Consider the following 21064-nt stretch of genomic DNA (forward strand, 5'->3'; position numbering starts at 1 on the left):
TCTCATAGATGGAAGAGTGAATTGCAGCTTTTGCAAGCAGAGGCGTGGGTTGGTGCACTTGTGGGATATGGGAAGTTGGGTTCTAAATAATAGCATGAGGAGAGGATGCACATGGGTTGGGTGGGGAGATACTAAGAAGTAGATGAGGGAGGGGAATTTGCATTGCTTGAGAAAGAAAGGTTGTATTTTGAGGAGTTCTATTCCTTTTGGTGCATTGGAGGCTTGGAGCAACACCAAAAAGAGGGTTGACCTTGGTACATTGTTATAAAGGAGGGGTGATTCGTCTTAAGAATTCCTCACAAATAAGATATGAGTTATTGTAGGTGAAAGCAACAACAATCCCACAAAGGAAAGAAACATTGGGGAAGAAGGTTGGATATTCAAAGAACTTGATAGGGAATGGTGAGGAAACCACAACTAGAGGGAAATCACCAATTGTTTATCTCCTATTGGTGAACGGGAATATAGAAGGGGTTGAGTTGATGACATTGAGAACCACAAACATGTAGTTGTGGAGAGGGGTGGAGGTGAAGGAAAATATTTTATGATGATGGGAAAATTAAAGTTTTACTTGGTCGATGTAGGAGAACCACTGCATCTTATCAAACTTGGCCATGTCGTATCTTTATGGGGATTGAAGATGAAAATCCTAATCATTGAGCTTCCTTGTTTGGTTTGTGAAAATATTTTATGATGATGGGGAAAATTAAAGTTTTACTTGGTTGACGTAGGAGAACCATTGCATCATATCAAACTTGGTCGTATCTTTATGTGGATTGAAGATGAAAATCCTAACCATTGAGCTTCCTTGTTTGGTTTGTGAAAATTTTCTATTTTCAGATTTAAATTTTAAAATATAAAATAAGGTCATTGAAAATTGAAAAAAAAGTACATCACACTATTATGTCTAATAAATGAAAAAAATTGTTTTAGGGTTTAGGGTTTAGGGTTTAGGGTTTAGGATAAATATATATATATATATATCAAGCTCTATTTTTTAAGAAATTCATCTATGAAAATGGAATTTAACCAATATTCCATATTTAATATATCTACAATCTGACTAAATCCACAACATATACAAGTGGCAATTTCAAAAACTCTAACTCTAATAGAGACAATTCTTTTTTAATTGTTTGGAGAGTGATCTAGAATCAATCACAAGTATATTCATTTAACTGTCAATTCACATATCATATTATCATTTTTTTCCCTACATCTCCAGGATATGCACTTACAAAGGCGGGACATTAGAAATATGTTTAATCTCTTTTAGTAATATATACTCATTCCTAACTTCTGTACTTTGAACTAATTAGTAAAATGGTACTTGCGTTGCACAATTAATATTTAGATAATTTATTAAAATTAATTAATAGAGATATTGCTTTTTTAAGTGTTTGGAGAGTAATCTTGAATCATCACACAAGTATCTTGTTCATTTAACTGTCAATTCACATATCATATTATCATCGTTTCAATAAGGATGTTTGTTATAATATGTTCGATTCATTTAACTGTCAATTCACATATCATATTATCATCGTTTCAATAAAGATGTTTGTTATAATATGTTTCATGTTTGATATAATAGAAATTGCAAGTTTTCCTGTGCTCTCCACGATATATGCAGTTATGCACTTAAAGGTGGAACATTAGAAATATGTTTAATCTCGTTGCTATATTTTCTCATTCCTGACTTCTGTACTTGGAACTAATTAGTAAAAGATTTGTACTTGTGTTGCACAATTAATATTTATATAATTTATTAAAATTAATTTATGTATATTTTTTAAAATGTAAATAGAAATAGTAAATGTGATTCTGAATTAAATAGTTTTCTATTCCATATATAAAGCTTTGATTTACACAAGCATGCTTTCCTTTCAATGCACAATTCATTTTTTTTCAACCCTAGTAAATTTTTTAACGGATATTAAACTTTTTATGGTCTTTGTTGGTGGTCCTCATGCATTCATGAAAGCTTTCAAAAAATATCAATGAATCATACATAATATCATGTGTGAAATAATTTGTATTATTTTTTAATTTTTCTTATATATTAAAAGTATTTTCATAGTCAAATATATTTTTAGTTTTAAAAATTTAACTGCACTCCATTTAATTTATTTCTAAATCAGTGTCAGTCATAATCATTTATTTTTTGAATTGAACATGTTGAGGATTAGCAAACAATGAAACATTAAAAAAGAGACATTTAACATTTTATTTAAATTAATAATGATAAATCAAATATTCTAAGGTATGAATTAAGAAAGTAGTAGTATTTATTCTTGTCCCCTCCCCTCCTTCTCCCTTGCATAATGTATCAATTAAAGGGTTTGATTTGCCAAGATGCAAAACATCTACATTCAAATTTTTTTGTAGAAATTATGACGTGAAAGGAGAAGCTTGTTACAGGGGGCTTTGCTTTACACAAACACACAGACATGCAGACATATTATACTAGATTTGCTTTGATATGCATCAGAAGGGATCCTTCTGATTTTCATATTCATGTTTGGAAATAATATTTTCACATGACGCTTAGATTTGAGCATTCTAGATTAAATTAATATATAATTGTTTGAAATTGTTGGCATAAACTTTTGTAGGGTTCAAGCTGATCAGCGAGCTGGCCGAGCTGGAAGAACTCGTCCTGGCAAGTGTTACAGATTATACCCGATAAGTGTTTACAATGAAGAGTTTCTTGATGCCACAATACCAGAAATTCAACGATCATCTCTTGCTGGAACTGTTCTGTACCTGAAGTCATTAAGCCTTTCTGACATTGACATCTTGAAGTTTGATTTTCTTGATCCTCCATCACGTAAGAGAAACTTCACCATATGTTATTCTGCTCCTATGGATTTGTTTGTCCATTTCAGTCCTTAGAGCTTAAAACATACATAAAACACACATGTTTGCCATATATTCCATTCCTAATGGAAATATATTTGTGAAGTTCACACTATGTTTCTACAGGTGAATCATTAGAAGATGCTTTAAGGCAGTTATACCTAATTGACGCAATCGATGAAAATGGACAAATAACTGATATTGGAAAATCTATGGCTGGTAAGAGTTCCATGTTTAATTTGATGCTTGAGGGCTAATTTAATATATGTTGTCAGCCTTCATTTGTGCATGCAATAGAATTTGATTTACCATTTTTGTCCTAGTTTCCAATAAAATAAGGGAGAGGTTGGTAATTTTTGTTAACAGGCGAGGAATGCCTATGACATTTTTGTTGTCATATGCCCTTCAAACTCAATGAAATTATTACACAGTAGTTTAGTAAGCCTTCTATTCTTCATGGAGCATTGTGTATAAATGTTGTGCAAATAACATGTATAAAAAGTGAGTCTACCTAGATGCTTGTCTTGTAATGGTGATGTGTGTCAATAAAGACATGATACTAGGAAAGATCTTAATATTGAACGGTGAGGTGCAGACTGAGTAGTGGTTGTAGTGAAGAGCAATGTTTAAAGTATTGTTTCTTGTTAGAGTTTAGGTCATTGGTTTGAATGATACGGTTTTAGTATGTACTATGTTGACACTTGGCATGCTTCATCAAACCTTGAAGCTTGTCAAGATGTATTCAAATGAGTGTATTCTATAATTCTCTTCCACATTACTTGTTGACTTTAAAAATTATGCCTATATCAATCGGAAAGTTAGTTATAAAGAAATAAGTTACAAAATTAAAATATGATTATCCCTTATTAGTACTAAATGATTGTCATGCATTAATGCAAGCTTTGATTCTCTTAGCATCTGAGTGAGAGCATCCTCATGGTTTAGAGTTTAAATTAAATCCCTTGTGTGATGTAGAGCTGAATTTTCCCTTGTGATATAATGCCATCCTTCCTGCTTTTAATGATTTCTCCCACTCCGACTCTTTTTTTTCCATATCTATGTTCTCTTTGTTTCACATACGTTTTCCCTTCTTAGCTGCCAAAGTTTTTTGTATCTTTGCTTATATAAACTGCCAAATCTTCATTCAGCTGTATGACTCTAACACAGAACATGCCGGCACAACCGAAATTGCCTATGCAGATAAAGGGGAGGGGAAGAGGAGGAAGAAGATACATAAATAGACTTGAAATTTATAGGAGAATGTCTACTGAACATCAATTGATGAAAAATGTACGGTGGTGGAGGTGACTCCTACAGAAGGAGGCCCTTGGTGCATCTATGTTGTAGTAATTGAAGGTCATTGGTGGCAGAGGAGCGAGGTCACATTTCTGGAGGAAGTTTCTCTAGATTTTGAACCTTATTGAACTCACAATTAGATGATTGTGAGTCATGGTGAAGTCAGGATTAAGGTCGCTGGGATGGGAGAAGTCTTTATTTTGTGCCCTTATCCTAAGGTCATCTTTTTGAAGGGGAGCCTTGGCGCAATGGTAAAGTTGTTGCCATGTGACCAAAAGGTCACGGGTTCGAATCCTAAAAACAACCTCTTGCAAAAAGCAGGGTAAGACTGCGTACAATGGATTCTTCCTCGGGATCCCGCATGGCGGGAACTTCGTGCACCGGGCTGCCTTTTTTTTTATCCTAAGGTCATCTTTTTAATTAATATACTACAACGAATTAATTGATGTAGTATAGTATATATAATTGATGCATATATAATACATCATATATTTAGTTAATACAATTAATTGATAAATATATAATTAATTAGTATTAGTTTATTCTATATAACATTGATACAAATGTAATGCTTATTTAGTAATTGATATCATATCATTATATTTTTTTTATAAAATAGTATTATTCATCTGTATTATTTACAATTTACTTCAAATAATATTAAAATTAATTATGATTAAATAATTAATCTTAATTACAAGTACATAATTATCATGAAATGATTAATCAAAATCACAAAATTATAAGTAAAAATAATCAATTATAACTTATGTAAGTTATACTAAGTTTAATTAAATTAAGATAATTTACAAAATTTAACTTATTAATTTTTACAAAAGATGTTTGTAATAATTTGTAAGCTATTGCTCTTAAGTGTTAATGCAAAAAGTTTTTAATTGCTATCGATTTATATGTAGAAGAAATTAAGTCTCAAAGTCATACTGGCAAGACCCAATACAACATGGCATCAAAACTGTATCATTCTAGATAATGACCAAAACTTTGGCACCGTTCAAGGTTTGAAACTTTGGATATAACCATGATAAAGCAAACACTATATTCAGTTATTTAGGATGGCTAGAAACCAGTATTCTTTTCATTCATTTATTGTGTTAAGCATTTCATGGTTGAGTTGTGGAGGCCTATTTTCTAGACCATGCATTTGGCATTTCATGTTGTTTTAAAGGATTCACTTGTATTTTGAATTTCCTTTCAAACAAACATGCCTTCACTGTTATTTGGTGTTTTATCACTATTTTTTAGAGCTTCCATTGGAGCCCTCACTAGCAAGAACGTTGATTGAGGCAAATGAACTTGGATGTTTGTCTGAGGCTTTGACTGTCGCTGCTATGTTATCAGCAGAAGTTACAATTCCTCCTAGTCGAAGGTGATCCTTGTTACTTATGCTTATCATCAGCTAATGTTATCGGTCCCTGTCTTTCCTTATTTGCCTCATCAGAAATATAAACTCAAGATTCCATGCTAGTATTATCATCAGTAGATCTTCCATGATCAGGGATACTTGCAAGCTGCAAATGTAAATGCATATACCATGCAAGTGTTGAAACAAAAAAAAAATCTTAGTGTTTTAATTCTCTATTCATCCAAGTATTCTAATAATTAAGTTCATATTTACTATGCCATTCTTAGCGGTGGATTGTGGTTTTCCATTTCTGTAAAGTAATATGCACTTATTTCCTACAGCTGATAGAATGTTTACATATTACCTTGATGAATTCACTTCAAGTTGCCAATTTGTTCACTTTCTGGGAATTCTGATGCCTAATTTTTCATTGTGATACCTGTACGTGGAACTGAATAACCACATGTACTGAACAGTAAGAATAAAGAAAAAAAGAGAAAACAACAATTTTCCAAACTACCTGATGGTTGTGGGTGGGGTGATCATATCCAACTGCTTCAGGTGTTTGAAAGTTGGGATCATGCTTTCTATGATCCAAGTTGGTGCACAAACTATGAATTACAGGTACATTAACATTTACTTTTATGAAAATGTTCCATGTTATTTTATTGTTACTGGAGAGGCATTGTTGACATGTCTTTTTTACCTTCAACATACAGGAGATGGAATCTTTATTCTTATCTTCAGTGGTTGTATTTTTATTGCAGTGTTACAATCTAGAGGCATTTTGGTTATGTGATCACTAGTTTAGCTGTCCATTGAGTTAACCTACAATATCAGTTCATGGGTAAAAAAGCATTGCAAATTTGGGTTTCATAGTACAAGATATTTTCCATATCTATTTTGTTTAACCTTCTTGGCATCAAGTTTTGATGTTCGCATCTTGCACAACCAAAATATCAACTGCATATGTGATTATGATTCTGGATAAGGCAAGTGACAACATAATCAATATCTTTTTCTTGCGGTGATTATATTTTCAGTTTTTGTTCTGAGTTGTTTCTTAGTTTTGATTAAGAACTATAAGTAGAAAGAATATGGTTGGGTTTCCATCACGGGATGACATGAATTAAAAGTTGCAAGAGTGCCTCTCTCTCTCTCTCTCTCTCTCTCTCTCTCTCTCTGTGTATTCCCTAACCACCATAGTCAGGTTGGGCCTAACCTTGTCATGTAAATACTTTTTGTTGGAAACTTGTAAGTTAAGGTTATTGCTCTTGTGGTTGATGAAGTAGTTGAATTTGTGTCAGTTAGTTTGAACCTTTGAAGTGGAAAGAGAAATGGGATAACTCAACTATAGTTGGGTTGGAAAATTCCCACGAGAGGAAACCAAGAAATGGAAGTACCTGATAATTGTGTCTGACATGGTCACTTTTTGACACTTGCGTCAGGTCATCTAAAATAAGCGTAGAGATGAGATAAACTACCTTTAACATAGAGTAAATAGATATCTATCATGGCAGGAATTTGACCTGAGTGGGCAATTGATTTAATCTCTCGACACACTTGGGATTGTTGGGTTGACCATTAACTTGACCAGAGCATATTACAGATGTGGCTTGGTGATGCTGAGGTAGTCAGAATATCTTTAAAGGTAATGTTGGTATGATATCCTGAGTGTTGGTTGCTACTCGGGACACCGTTATATTCCCCTGTACAAAAATTTGTACAAGCACAGAACTTAACCTAGCTACCCATGTGCTCTATTGAAGTTAGACTTGGATTGCAAACAATGCTTAACATTATTAATTCAAGTTGCTCTTCAGAAGTTAAACTTGAATTGGAAACGATACTTAACATTTTTACTCCAAGTTTAACCGATGTGTTCTTCATAAGTTAAATCATATTACAGAAGTTAATTAAATATCTATTTCAAAGATCGGTTTCCAGGTTAAACATGGCGAGACACTAGGCCTTCTTGGGTATGGGATCATCCACCACTTCCTAGACAAAGCCTTTCAAAGAAATCGGATATTTAACTTCTTACATTAAACTAGGTTTAACTACAGAGACCTCAATAGAAGCACAATATCGAAACATGAAATCGAAAAATAAAATCGATAACAAAACGATAACCTAAAACCGATAGCCTCTTGTGTTGATATTTCAGAAGAAAACTAACTAATTAATTCGAAGCGGAAACAATTAATTAGTTATACCTTTCTTTGTAGCTAAAGACCTCTTGATCTTCTGTTGTATTCCTCTTCTCCTCTTGGACGTTGTGTGGGCGACGATCTACCAAGATAACTCCACCCGAACCACTTCTTCTCCTCCAAGACTTTTGAGCCACCAAGGGATGCCAAAATAGGAAACCTCCTTCTCTTCTTCTTCCTCTCCAAGCAACCGGCCACCTCTATGCTCTTTCTTCTCTTCTTCTTCTTCTCCAACTTCCGACCACCAAGATGATATGGAGTGCCAACCCTAGAGGGAAGAAAGGGAAAGAGGAAGCAAGGTTGTGTGCCGCCGGCCTTAAGAAGAGAGAAAGCCGACCACACAAGGATACTAGAAGAGAGGAATAGAATTATGTGTTACACCATAAGGCATCACCTTCTCTTCTTTTATAATCCTTGCTCATGGCAAAAAAGGAAAGTTTTAAACATAATTAAAACTTCCTTATTTGTGGCCTCTCATTAAAAAGGAAATTTTAATAACAATTAAAATCTCTCTTTTCTAAATTTCCTATTGTACATGGCAATAAAGGAAAGTTTTAAAATTAATCTCTCTTTTAAAACATGTAGACAACTACAAAAAGGAAAGATTAATTAAAACTTCTCTTTTTAAATCATGGTTACAAATAAGGAAAGTTTTATCAAAAATTAAAATCTCTCTTTTAAACATTATAGATAACTACAAATAAGGAAAGATTTTAACTAAATTAAAATCTCTCTTTAATCTTTTGTAGATAGCTATAAAAGGAAAGATTTTAAAATTTTAAAACTCTCTTTTAAAACCATGAGGATGACTATAAAAGGAAAATTAAAAATTTTCTTTTAACCATTGTAGATAACTACAAATAAGGAAAGATTTTAACAAAATTTTGTTTTAAAAACAAAACTTCCTTTTTCCTTTTCTAGTGGCCGACCCCTAGCTTGAGCACCGAGCTTGGCCGGCCACCTCTTGGCTTCCAAGCCCATGCTTGGCTGGCCCCCTTGCACCAAGCAAGGATGTGGCCGACCCATTACTTGGGTAAGAAGTGGACTTTATGGATACAAGGATTTATAGAGGCCGCAACAGGGACCGAGAGGAGAAATTAGTTTTGGTCTCCCGATGAGCTTGAGCTTCCCGTGTTTGCCCCGAACACCCAACTCAAGTTCATCAATAATAACTCATATCACTAAAGAGTTATTATTGAACTACCGCACCAATCCCAAATTACATTATGGGCTTGTTCTTATTATGAGTGTATTAATCTCCCTATGTTTAAGATATCGAATGCCCACTAATTAAATGAGTTACTGACAACTCACTTAATTAATATCTAGTTCCAAGAGTAGTACCACTCAACTTCATCATCATGCCGGACTAAGTCCACCTGCAGGGTTTACATGATAATCCTTATGAGCTCCTCAAGGGGGCATCATCAACCTAGATTACTAGAACACAGTTTCCTTCTATAATCGACAACACACCATATAAATAATATCATTTCCCAACTTATCGGGCCTATTGATTTAACGAACTAAATCTCACCCATTGATAAATTAAAGAAATAAATACTAAGTATACGTGTTTGTTATTATATCGGGATTAAGAGTACACACATCTATAATAACAGAGGTTTTGTTCTTTTATGTAGTCAGTATAAAAAGAAACAACCTCAAATGGTCCTATTCAATACACACATAGTGTACTAGTGTAATTTTATAGTTAAGATAAACTAATACTAAATTACACTACAATCACTCCAATGGTTTGCCCCATTCCATCTTGGTTGTGAGCTACTATTTATAATTTATAAGGAACTGATAACATGATCTTCTGTGTCACACCAAACACTATGTTATCTACAATATAAATTAAATGGACAACTGCATTTATGCATTTAACATAAATGCAGATATTTGACTAATGTGATTCTTATTTCAAAATAAATGTTCATACAAAAAGCTAGGCTTTTAGTATACATCCCAACAATCCTGAGTCCAATGTTCTGGTGCTGACTTGTTTTCCCATCAGAATTTTGAAGAAACTGAATATCAAGGAATAATACATCAATATCGATGTTCTCTATATTGTTTCCTGTTTGTTTATTCTTCAGTAATCTTCTTTTTAAGTTTCATCTACTTTATTCTTGTTTATTGCCATGGTATAGGCTATGACATGGATGATTCACTAGACAGGATTATTTGTTCCACCACTTGTTCCCTATGGCTTTTATATTCCTTTCACCTTGCATTCAAATTAATTTTTCCAACCTTAACTAGGTCTTAGTTTGTCTTTACGCTATTAATATCTGCCTCTCTGGAATTGTAATTTCATAACAGCTAAAATGTGAATATATTTTCTTCTAATGGAAACTTTCCTTTCTAAAAAAATAACAAATTGCCACCTTCAACAAAATCCTCTTATCTTGAAATTAGTATATTTTTAGTTCATGTGGTTTCAAGGTCAATTTGAAGGGAAGTTTTATAAAATAGCGGTTAGACATGTTATGTTATATGCATGATGTTGGGTTATGAATTGAGCACACGAGCAAACGGTGCGAGTCAAAATATGAGGATGGATAGATTAAGAAATGAGAACATTAGAGAGAAAATCGAGCTTGGATGATATGATTATGTACATAGATGATCAATAAATACGTCAGTTAAGTTATGTGAAATCATAATAAATACACTCATTAATCAAGGAAGAGGAAGAAGGGGAGCCTGGGTGCAACGATAAAGTTGTTGCTTTGTGACCAAAAGGTCACGGGTTCGAATCCTGGAAACAGCCTCTTGCAAAAAGCAAGGTAAGATTGTGTACAATGGATCCTTCCTCGTGACCCGCATAGCGGGAGTTTTGTGCGCTGGGCTGTCTTTTTTTTTTTTTAATCAAGGAAGAGGAAGACCAAAGAAGATTTAATTAGCAATGATAAAATAAGATAAAGTTTATTGAAATATAGATGAGAATATAATAGGGGATAAAGTCCAATGACATAGGAGGATCCATATAGCTGATCCTACTTAGTGGGATAAAACCTTGATTGTTGTTGATATTGTTGTTTGATTTCAAGGTCAGCTTATTAATACACTTTTAGATAATACCTAATTGCTAGTTTAACTGTCAATGATAGATACATATAGGTGAATTAATAGGGTTGCTAATTTCTGTTATTACAATCCTTTTGGTTCCTGGGTCCTACTTTATTATTCTCTTTTGCACAATAACTTTTTAAATTTGGCTATAATTGATAACTATATAGAGTTTACTAATGCTTTGGGAAACTTACAGGTTCGCAGCATGATGTTTAGCAAGGATGTGAGGAATCAACTATCTCAGATTGTGCATAAGATAGCAAAAGGTAAATTCACTATGTTACGTTTATTTGTTGTGTGACTAAAGTTATTATTCTCTGAACAATTGTCAACTTATCTCATTGATTACAATTATCTGCATTTGTTTGTCCTGTTAGGTTTTTTTAGCTATTGAATGCTACATATTGGCATCTCTCAACAAAGATAGAGAGCTACCTTATTTGACCCTAATATATGAGTGGTTGACATAGCACAAACGGAGTTAAACCTCAAACTGTTGGAAACTTTATTGAAGTAGCATGAACAAACCTCACACGCAGAGAAAATAAAGTGAAAATCTTATTAAACAAAAGTTGATAATTACATAAGAGACTAGACACTTTTACAAACTCAATTTTATAAAAAAGTAGGAATTAACTCAACAAACTAGGAAATTCTATAATCACTATTAATCGACTGCCAAGTGAGAGATGAGTTATAAAATAGCACAACTAATTACCAAACAACTTGAAACAACTCAAAATTAAAGTTATTCCTAATTTGAATCACTCTTCAACCATTCTCTCCCACCCAAAAGAATTCGACTTTGTTAGTGAGGAGATCAATATTTGTAGTGCCTTAATAGGTATGAAGTGGGGACTCCTCTATAGATGGATCGACCAATTGTGGCCATTTCTTCAAGACTTTTGGGGCAAAATGTCAATGTCCGGAAGTCTCTTCTGATGAACTATGCACCTTTGGGTGTTGCTGTGAGTAGCAAAAATTGGCTAAATGCCCATAATATGCTTGCTCTAAGGAGTGACTTGTGTTGCGGATGAGAGTGCAAGAACTTGACCTTTTAGCAAATGATTGTATCAACAAAGAAAGGTGAAATACCTGAATATGCCTCAGTGGTATTAAGTCTTCAACACTGAAAATGGAACTAATATCTAAATTAGCGAGTGGGTTAAAAATATATGTATTAGAATTAAGTCTTCTCATAATTTTAAAAGGCCCATAGGAATGAATATGAACCTTTTTGAAGTAGTTTTTGGAAAATCCTTTTGGATGCAAATAAACACATTGTCTTCTACATTGAACTCCTTACAGTTATAGCGTGTTTCAGAGCAATTCCCTTATCACATTTATATGGACCTTTTGAATACACTCAATAAAACTTTCAGCTAATTTAGGTGAATGAGAAGTTGTAGTTAAAAGAATTTGTTTAACATGTTAACTAGCTTTTGACCTATACTTTATTTCGAATGGACTTTGACCAATGGACCAATTTACAAGTTTTTGTAGCAAATTTGACAAGTGACAAAGTAGAATCCCAAATTCTCTGCTTTTTTGCCCATTAGACGCCTAAACAATTTTTCTAAACTAAGATTGATTGTCTTGGCCTGACCAACAATTTATGGATTTAAAAGCACTAAAAACATGAAGAAACTCAGAACTAGACTATATCTTATTATATAATGAATTACAGGAACATATATTTATAGTTATATGTTTACAAGAGATAAAGGTAAGGAAGAGATAAAATAGGAAGATAAGCTAGAGATAAAATAGGAAGATAAGGTAAGATATTCTACACTCCCCCTCAAGCTGGATAGTATATGTTATACATCCCAAGATTGTGTATTAATCAATCAAACATAGGCTTAAAGAGAGCCTTTGTAAGAATGCTTGCTGTGTGGTAGGTACGTATGAGACTTCGATAATACCTTCATCAATCTTCTCCTTAATGAAATGTCGATCAATCTCAACATGCTTTGTTCTATTAAGATGGGCGGGGTTGTGTGAAATTGAGATCGCAGCTTTGTTGTCGTCCCAAATAATTATGGAACTTTGCTTCGGTATGTGTAATTCTTTAAGGAGTTGTTTCAGCCAAAGGGCTTCACATATACCAAGAGTAGTGGAACGAAACTCGGCCTTGACACTACTTCTTGCTACAGGCTGCTTCTTACTTCGCCAAGTGACTAGATTTTCGAACACAAAAGAACAATAACCCAAAGTGGATCTCTGATCATTCGGACACCTTGCCTAATCAACATCAATAAATTCTTCAACATTTCTTGTGACATTCTTTTTGAACATCAACCCTATGCTAGGAGTTCGCTTTAGATACTTCAAAATTTTGTTTGCAGCATTCAAATGACATTGATACGGTTAGTGCATAAATTGACTAATGCAACTCACCGGAAATGCGATGTCAGGTCTGCGCAAGATAAATCAATCTGCCAACAAGTCGTTGAAACATGCCTCGGTCTACAAGTGAATCTTCTGTATGAGTCTCAAGTTTTACATTTGGATCCATGGGAGTATCAACAGGTTTACATTCCATTAACCCGGTGGCTCTTAGCAAGTCGAGAATATATTTTCGTTGTGAGACGAATATCCCTTCCTTGCTTCGAGCAACTTCCATTCTAAGGAAAAATCGAAGTTTCCCATGATCCGTCATTTCAAATGTTGCTACAAGATGTTTCGTGATCCTTTCCATCTCTTCAAGGTTATTACCAGTGATTAGAGTGTTGTCTACAGAAACAATCAATATGACAATCTTATCCTTTACTATATGGTGAAATAAAGTATGGTGAGCTTGCTTGTAACCAAGCTGTTGAACCGTCTTGGTAAACCTGTCAAACCAAGCCTTTGGAGATTGCTTTAGACTGTAGAGAGCCTTCTTTAGACGACAAACTGAGGCTTCTTTATTCTTGTTGAACCCAGGTGGCAGATCCATGTACGCCTCTTCTGCTAGATCACCGTTGAGAAAGACATTCTTGACTTCTAGTTGGTGAAGAGGCCAATCTAAGTTTGTTGCAAGAGATAGGACTTGAATAGTGTTGATCTTTGCGACAGGAGCGAACGTCTCTTGGTAGTCAATTCTGTAAGTTTGAGTGTACCCCTTGGCCACGAGACGAGCTTTGTATCTTTCAATCGAACCATCACTTTTGTACTTAATCATGAAGACCTACCTGAAGCCAACCGGGCTTTTTCTTGCCGGTCGATTGACTATGTCCCATGTATCATTGTTTTCCAAGGCTTTGATCTCTTCATAGACCGTTGTATGCCAATGTTTGTGTTTAAGAGCCTCGTCAATATTGGCTGGTACTACTGTTTCTAAGAGATTTGTTACCAAAGCACTCATATGTCTTGATAGATGAGAGTATCCTAAAAAATCTGAGATAAGATGTTGAGTATACAGACGAGTACCTTTATGAAGTGCGATTGACACATCCAATTGTAGCAGCTTAGTATCATCAGGACTAGAACTTGAGCCAGACGAGTGAGGCGCTGGAGATATCAGATCAGACTTGGTTTCTACCTGCTTTCTTTTGTTGTAAGTCACTAGAAAAAATTCAATGGGTTTGGAAATTTTGGGTACTGGAGTGATACGGGGAGATATTTGAGGTGATTGTAGATTTTCCTGACTTGGAATTTCTAGATTTGCAGAAGCAGGGTAATCTTGAATTTCTAAATTTTGAATTTCTGGGCCTTATGGAAGTAAGATAAGTTCATGATTTTGTGGAGTTAAGATCTCCCCCGAGCTTAATTATGAGGTGGATTTGTTTCCCAAAAATATTCCCAATTAGTTAGAGAAATATGCGGTAGAGCCAAATTTTTAATTAGAGACTCCCCTGGGTAGAAGGCTTCAAATAAAAGTATTGATGTTCAAAAAAGGTGACATCTCTAGAGATAAAATATTTTCTCTTTGAAGGAGAATAACATCTATAACCTCTTTTTGGTGGAAGAGTACCCAACAAAAATGCACTTGTGACTTCTAGGATCTAATTTAGACCTAAGATGATTATGAATATGAATGAAAACCGAGCATCCAAATATGTGTAAAGAAAAACCAGAAAAGATATGAGATTTTGAAAAACATTCTTGAAGAGTGGAAATTGGGATTTTAAATTTTAACACTCTAGATGGTAGCTGATTTATCAAATGGCAAGCAGTTAAAATAACATTCCAAAAAATGTATATGTAGATTGCTAGAAAAAGGTAGTGTGTTAGCAACTTCTAGAAGATGACGTTTTTTCCTTTCAGATACATCATTTTGTTGTGGTGTATCGACACAAGAACTTTGATGAATAACACCCTTTTTTTTTTTTTGAAGAAAAATCATTTAGTGAGGAATTAAAATATTCGATTCTATTATCAGTTTGAAGAATTTGGATATGAGAGTTAGTTTGAGAATCATGTTATAAAATTGCTCAAATATATACGCAATTTCAGATTTTTCATGTAAAAAAAATATCCAACAAACTCGAGAATGATCATCAATAAAGGAAATAAATCACCTTTTATTTGAAATTGAAGAAACATAGGTCACTATGAACAAGGGAAAATAGGTTTCGAAGCATGATATGGATGAATTGAAAAAGGAACCCTAGTGTGTTCAACTAATTGACAGAATTCACACACAGTGATCTAAAGAAAGAAACAACGAAGGAAATAAGTAACACATATAAGAGAAGCAAGGATGGCCAAGGCGGTGATGGAGTAGCTTTATTTGGTGGTAGCAGTGAGAAAAGACTGAACTACGAACATCTTGACAACAAGCCAAAGAGTTAGCACATAAAGAGTAGTACAATCCAACCACCTGAGCAGCATTCCTAAAGCACGCCCAATCATCCTTCTTGAGTTCTGATCCTGAAAAACATGAGCTTTGGGAAAAATTAGCCACACAATCTGAATCTCGAGTTAGTTTGCTAATTGAGAGTAAGTTATATGACAACTTGGGAATAAATAAAACTTTATGCAGCAAAAGATTGGGACAAAGAGTCACAGGTCTAATTCCCCTACTGATTCATCTGCCAAAGTAACAGTACGAGTATCAGAATATTGACTGTACGAAGAAAATAGTACGAGTACCTGACATATGCTCAGAAGCATCAGAATCAATAATCCAAGACTCGCCCGATGTGGTTGACTCATTCATAGTAGAGGAGGAAATACCATGAGTCATCAAGGATGTACATTTGACCAATCTGATCGAGTTGGGCCTGGGTGAAGGTCAAAGATGATGAGGATGCTGCATCGGATTTGGCTGCAATCGGAGGTTTGGATTTGTCACTCTTGCGTTGATTGCGTGGGATCTAATCTGTGGATTTACCGTGAAGCTTTCCGTAGGTTTCTTTGGTGTGATGGGGACGGTTACAATGATCACACCAAAGAGGTTTGCGAGTGTCGCGAGAGTTGGGGGATCGAGCAACCATGGTAGGTGCATCAGAATTAATGGGCGAAGCAGAGGGCATGGAGGAGCCATCAAGCATGGCGCGGCGGCGTTCTTCTTCTTGACAGACCTTCGAAAAAATAGCATCAAGACTCGGAAGTGGTTTAATGCTTAGGATGCAACCACGAACATCATCGAGAATAGGATTGAGTCCGGTCAAAAAATCGTAGGTCCATTCTTTTGCAAGTAATTTGCGATAGATCTCATCGTTGGAGGTGTCAGTCCAAGCCAGTTGAGTAAAGAGATCAAGTTCCTGCCAGAGTTTGGTTAGAGAAATGAAATATTGAGTGACTGTACAATCATCTTAATGTAGATTTTTGGAATGATGTCGCAGATCGAACATTTGTATAGAGTCCTCCAAATTCGAATAGGCCAACTTGACTGCTTCCCATATTGCTTTCACATTGGATAGAGGAGATAAATGTCAGCAATGATGTCATCCATCGAGTGTAGGAGCCATGCCATTACCATTACCATGGAGTTTTGGATGCCCCAATTAGCAAAGGAAGGGTCGGTTGAAGATGGCCGGGGAATAGAACCATCGGGATAGCCGAAACGACCCTCCCTTCAAATGATAAGTTGGACGGATCTAGACCATTGAAGATAATTCTGGCTAGAGAGTTTAAAGCTAGTGATTTGGAAGGGTAAAGAATTATCATAAGTAGTGGGAGCAATTATGGGATTTGATTCACCAACGTCCAAAGACCACATTAGAATCACTCATCCCGCTCACTCGTAAAAAATGAGTTTCCTCAAAAAATACTTAAATAGGAAGATAAGATAAGATATTCTATAAGATTTTAAAATTGTCTTACTTAAGAAGCGCAAAGAGGGAAAAAAGCGGGGCACTGAATCACAGTAGAGTCATGAATGATTCTTTGAAGGGTTTGGCTAAACATTTTTTAGGTGATTGATAGGGAGAGCAAACTTAGATCTTCTTAGGAGAGGATGAAGAAGATGCATTTAAGAGAAAAAACTATTTTTGGTATTAAACTATATATATACAGATGTGGCAGCAAAATATCTTTGGGCTTAGCTTAGTGTATTTTTAATTGAAGTTTTATTAAAATGTTAAACTTTTATATTTGGTTCTTAATAATAATATTGTCGGTCAAATTTTGTATCTGAATTAATATAAGAAATTAAGTTTTGATTCTGTAAATTTTTACTATAAACAGTATGATCTACAAAAATAAAATATTTCTTTTATTTGATTTAATTTACAATTAAACAAATGAAAATAAAATGAACACACAATTTAAATTGTATGAAATACATATAGTAATATTATAGATCATATAGGCATAATGGTTTTATTCAGTCCAAAGTAAATCAAACTAAACTGAGTCTAATTTTTTGTCAGTTTTAATAATTGAAAATCAAGTTGACATATATATAAAACAAACTGAAACTTTCTGATTGGTTCAGTTTAGTTTTATTTGAACTCAATCCGTATTCAGATATCAATTTTTAAATTTATTTTTATAAAAATTAAATTATTTACATTTAAATGTAAATATTAAAAAATAACATAATTGATGAATTTACTTTATTGTAGATCGACAACATAAGTTTTATAATCCTTTAATTTTCAAAAATAAATCTCACTAGAAAATATATTTTATTGTAAAAAATTAATTTAATTTGTTTTATTTAGTTTAGTTTACAATCAATTTAAAATGAATGAAACTAAAATTTTATTATGCTTTAGTTAACTATTATCTAATCAAAATTAAACTAAATATTTTCTTTATTTTTGTTCGGTGCAATTTTTTATTTAATAGCTTTTTAATTTTTTCTTATTTAAAATATTATAAAAAAACTGAGCTTAAGAGATATTGAGAATGACGCTCATCGGAAATTTTAATTTTTAATTTTTATTTTATAAAGAAAAAAAAATATTGAGAATGAAGAAAGTGGTCTTGTTATTTTAATTTTTTCCTTTTAGTTTAATTTACTATCAATCAAAATGCAATTGATTTAGAATCAGTGTAGTTAATGAAAAATCATTTTTAAATATTTATTTAAAATATGATTAAAAAAACAACATTAAAAAAAAATTAATGTTTCACACATTTATAAGTCATGACTTCAGTGTCAGTGGCTATAAGTCATTCGAAGTTTCAATTCTTTCTAGAGATTATTGTGTGGCTGTTACTCTATTTTATGGCCATTGGCTTTGTTGAATGCAGGACCATTGGATGTAGAATCAGGTATAATGCAAAACAAGAGTGATAAAAATTACAGAAAACTCAGGAGAGCTTTGTGCAAAGGCTATGGAAACCAGTTAGCTGAGCGGATGATTCATCACAATGGCTTTCATACGCTTGGTTACAGATCACAACTTGTGCAGGTAGCTGTGACTTTTAACTAAGCAATCATTTAAATCCACTTAATCTACTTTTAATTCTTTGAATATATAGTATGTAATTTTTCTTTCTGGTAGTCGGCGACCAAATAAGATTTCCTTTGCATGATTTTAATCATCTATGTTTCAAGATTTTTTGACTTTCCTTTTCTAGCTTTGCCAAATTGACTTGAAAATTCATAACTAGATATTTATCTAATTGCATTGAAGTCTACTCCTAACACAGTTGGAATTAGTTTATACATAGTTGAGGTTACCTAGTTGAGCTGTATTCTTTACATCTGAATTTTCCTTAGTTTTGAAGTTCGGGTGACATTCAAGATTCATCAGAAGTAACCAGAAACTAACATTTCATCAGTAACAGTTATTAAAGAAACTTTTACCTTGATATTTAGGGGGAAAAGTTTCTTTCTAAATTTCAAGTATCAAAAACAGTTATGTATAGTTGTATTTAGATATTTATATTGACGTGTCCCCAATCATTGTTGCATGACATAACAAAATTTCATTTAACAAGTCATATCGATCATAGTTTAGTTGAAAGTTTTTTTTTTTTTTTCATGAGCGATTATTTCAAACAAGATTCAAAATCTCGAGCCATACTAAAGTTTCAGTCTTTGATTGGAAGTATCATGTTGATGTTTCGATACATGATGCCGGTGATGGATTGGAATTGAAGAAGGAAGGAGATGAAGTATAGGTAGACATTGTTTATGCTGAACATGATTTTAAATCTTGTACCATGCTGGGTGAAATGGTCGAAACATAACATTCCAATAAATTACCAAAATTTGATACCATTCTACATAAATCTTGGCCATGGTGTTCGCTCTGAGGATCACAACCCATCCTCACCAGATCCATGTCGGCACAAGATACATGTACTGTTTTCATACTAAATCTGCCTGATTACCCAAACCATTATGTGGTTATCGTGCACATTTTTTGCAATGGTTGTGGGACATTCTTTTACTAGAAAGTTATCTTTTGATGCATTACGCAATTATATGTCACAAGTCGTGGTCTCTCAGTCGTTTTCATTGTTCGGTCTTTATTTTAGTGGCAAAGTGACTCATCAAAGTTATCTTTTTTCCCAGGTCCATCCTTCCTCTGTTCTAGAAGCTGATGAAGATGGTCAATTGCCGGACTATGTCGTGTATCATGAACTCATCAGTACAAGTCGCCCATTTATGAGAAATGTTTGTGCTGTTGAAATCTCATGGGTCCAAACGATCTTGCGGAAACTAGAGAAGATGAACATTCACAAGTTGAGGTAATGCACTTAATGAAGTCCAAGAATTTGCCATTCACTTCTCTTTTTTGTTTAAAATTTAGTCTATCCCTCATTCAGCAGTGGCGGTTCTGACACTTTAGAGAGCCATGAGATCGCAAAGGAAGGGAATTTAACATTGCCTGTAGAAAGGGCCAATACCGACAAGAAATCTGATTCCACAGATAGTAAAATTCAGGCAGCTCGGGAAAGATATCTTGCTAGAAAAGCAAAGAAGTAAAAGAATTTTCAAGGAACCCGTAACATCGTCGGTGAAAACAGCTATTGCATGCTGAAAATCTGACGTCAGGATAGTGAAATTCAGTCCGCTTGTAAAAGAATTCTTGTGTGTTTCCATCATTGTTGAAATCTTTAAATCATAGATTTTGGAAAAACAACTAAAACAGAAACTGCTAGAACATTCAACGGTTTTACTGTTAGAACTACAAAACCTGTAAGTTGCCCAAAGATCTAAAACTTGAGCTGTTGATAGACACCACTTGGGTACCGTCCAAAGTCACGAAGCTTCAACAACCAAGCTGAAAGTATCTCACCAGCTACTTAGGCAATATCACAATATAGTGTGTTCATAGTCTTTTGGTCTTTAGCTCTTTTTCGATCTAGGTTTCCCACCCTGAAGTAGATTAAACTCTTCCTTTATCTAGGCTGACCCCTCTCTCAAGTACTTTGAGCTTCCCCTTGATTCAAGCCTCCTAGTCTTTTGTCCATTAAATTCTTTCTTGATCTAGGCTCCCCACACTATTATTTTTCTCCATATTTGGCATAACTCAATTTATAATGCCGATCCATTTATTTCATTGATGCTTCAATGCATTTGACATCACTAATTTGGAATAGTTCTATGGTATAGTGATGCAGTCTCTTAAATACTTATGGTTCAATTTTCAATTATGATAAATTGTAAGACATTTCTTTAGAAACTTTTATAGCTTATGGAAAATTTTCATAGAGCCAAGTTGATTATTTTCAGAATTAATTGATCTGAATATTTAGTGCTAATCAAAAAAAAAAAAAAATCATACCTCTACAAACATGGTGCATGGTAGAAATACTTAGATAAATAATAAGAGGATTAAAATTTGGAATTAATATTTTATGGTAATTTACCAAACAACGTAGGTAGTTTTGGGAAATGTCCAAATCGCGTAGGCGT

General features: G+C 33.9%; 1 protein-coding gene across 2 annotated transcripts in view; it reads left to right on the forward strand.

Moving 5' to 3' along the window:
• Positions 1-20324, forward strand: part of LOC122052306 (probable pre-mRNA-splicing factor ATP-dependent RNA helicase DEAH4) — a 35848-nt gene extending 15524 nt beyond the window's left edge. The window contains exons 9-16 of one of the 2 annotated variants that reach the window (XM_042613774.1): positions 2616-2830; positions 2986-3078; positions 5419-5542; positions 5995-6142; positions 11009-11078; positions 18445-18605; positions 19718-19893; positions 19972-20324. In XM_042613774.1, coding sequence (XP_042469708.1) covers positions 2616-2830; positions 2986-3078; positions 5419-5542; positions 5995-6142; positions 11009-11078; positions 18445-18605; positions 19718-19893; positions 19972-20131 — 1147 coding nt within the window. In that variant the 3' untranslated portion in view covers positions 20132-20324. The remainder of the gene's footprint in view (positions 1-2615; positions 2831-2985; positions 3079-5418; positions 5543-5994; positions 6143-11008; positions 11079-18444; positions 18606-19717; positions 19894-19971) is intronic. The other variant, XM_042613775.1, reaches the window with a different exon arrangement.
• Positions 20325-21064: the final 740 nt, after the last annotated feature.

Source organism: Zingiber officinale, chromosome 3A, assembly GCF_018446385.1.
Source record: "Zingiber officinale cultivar Zhangliang chromosome 3A, Zo_v1.1, whole genome shotgun sequence".
Lineage (NCBI taxonomy): Eukaryota > Viridiplantae > Streptophyta > Magnoliopsida > Zingiberales > Zingiberaceae > Zingiber > Zingiber officinale.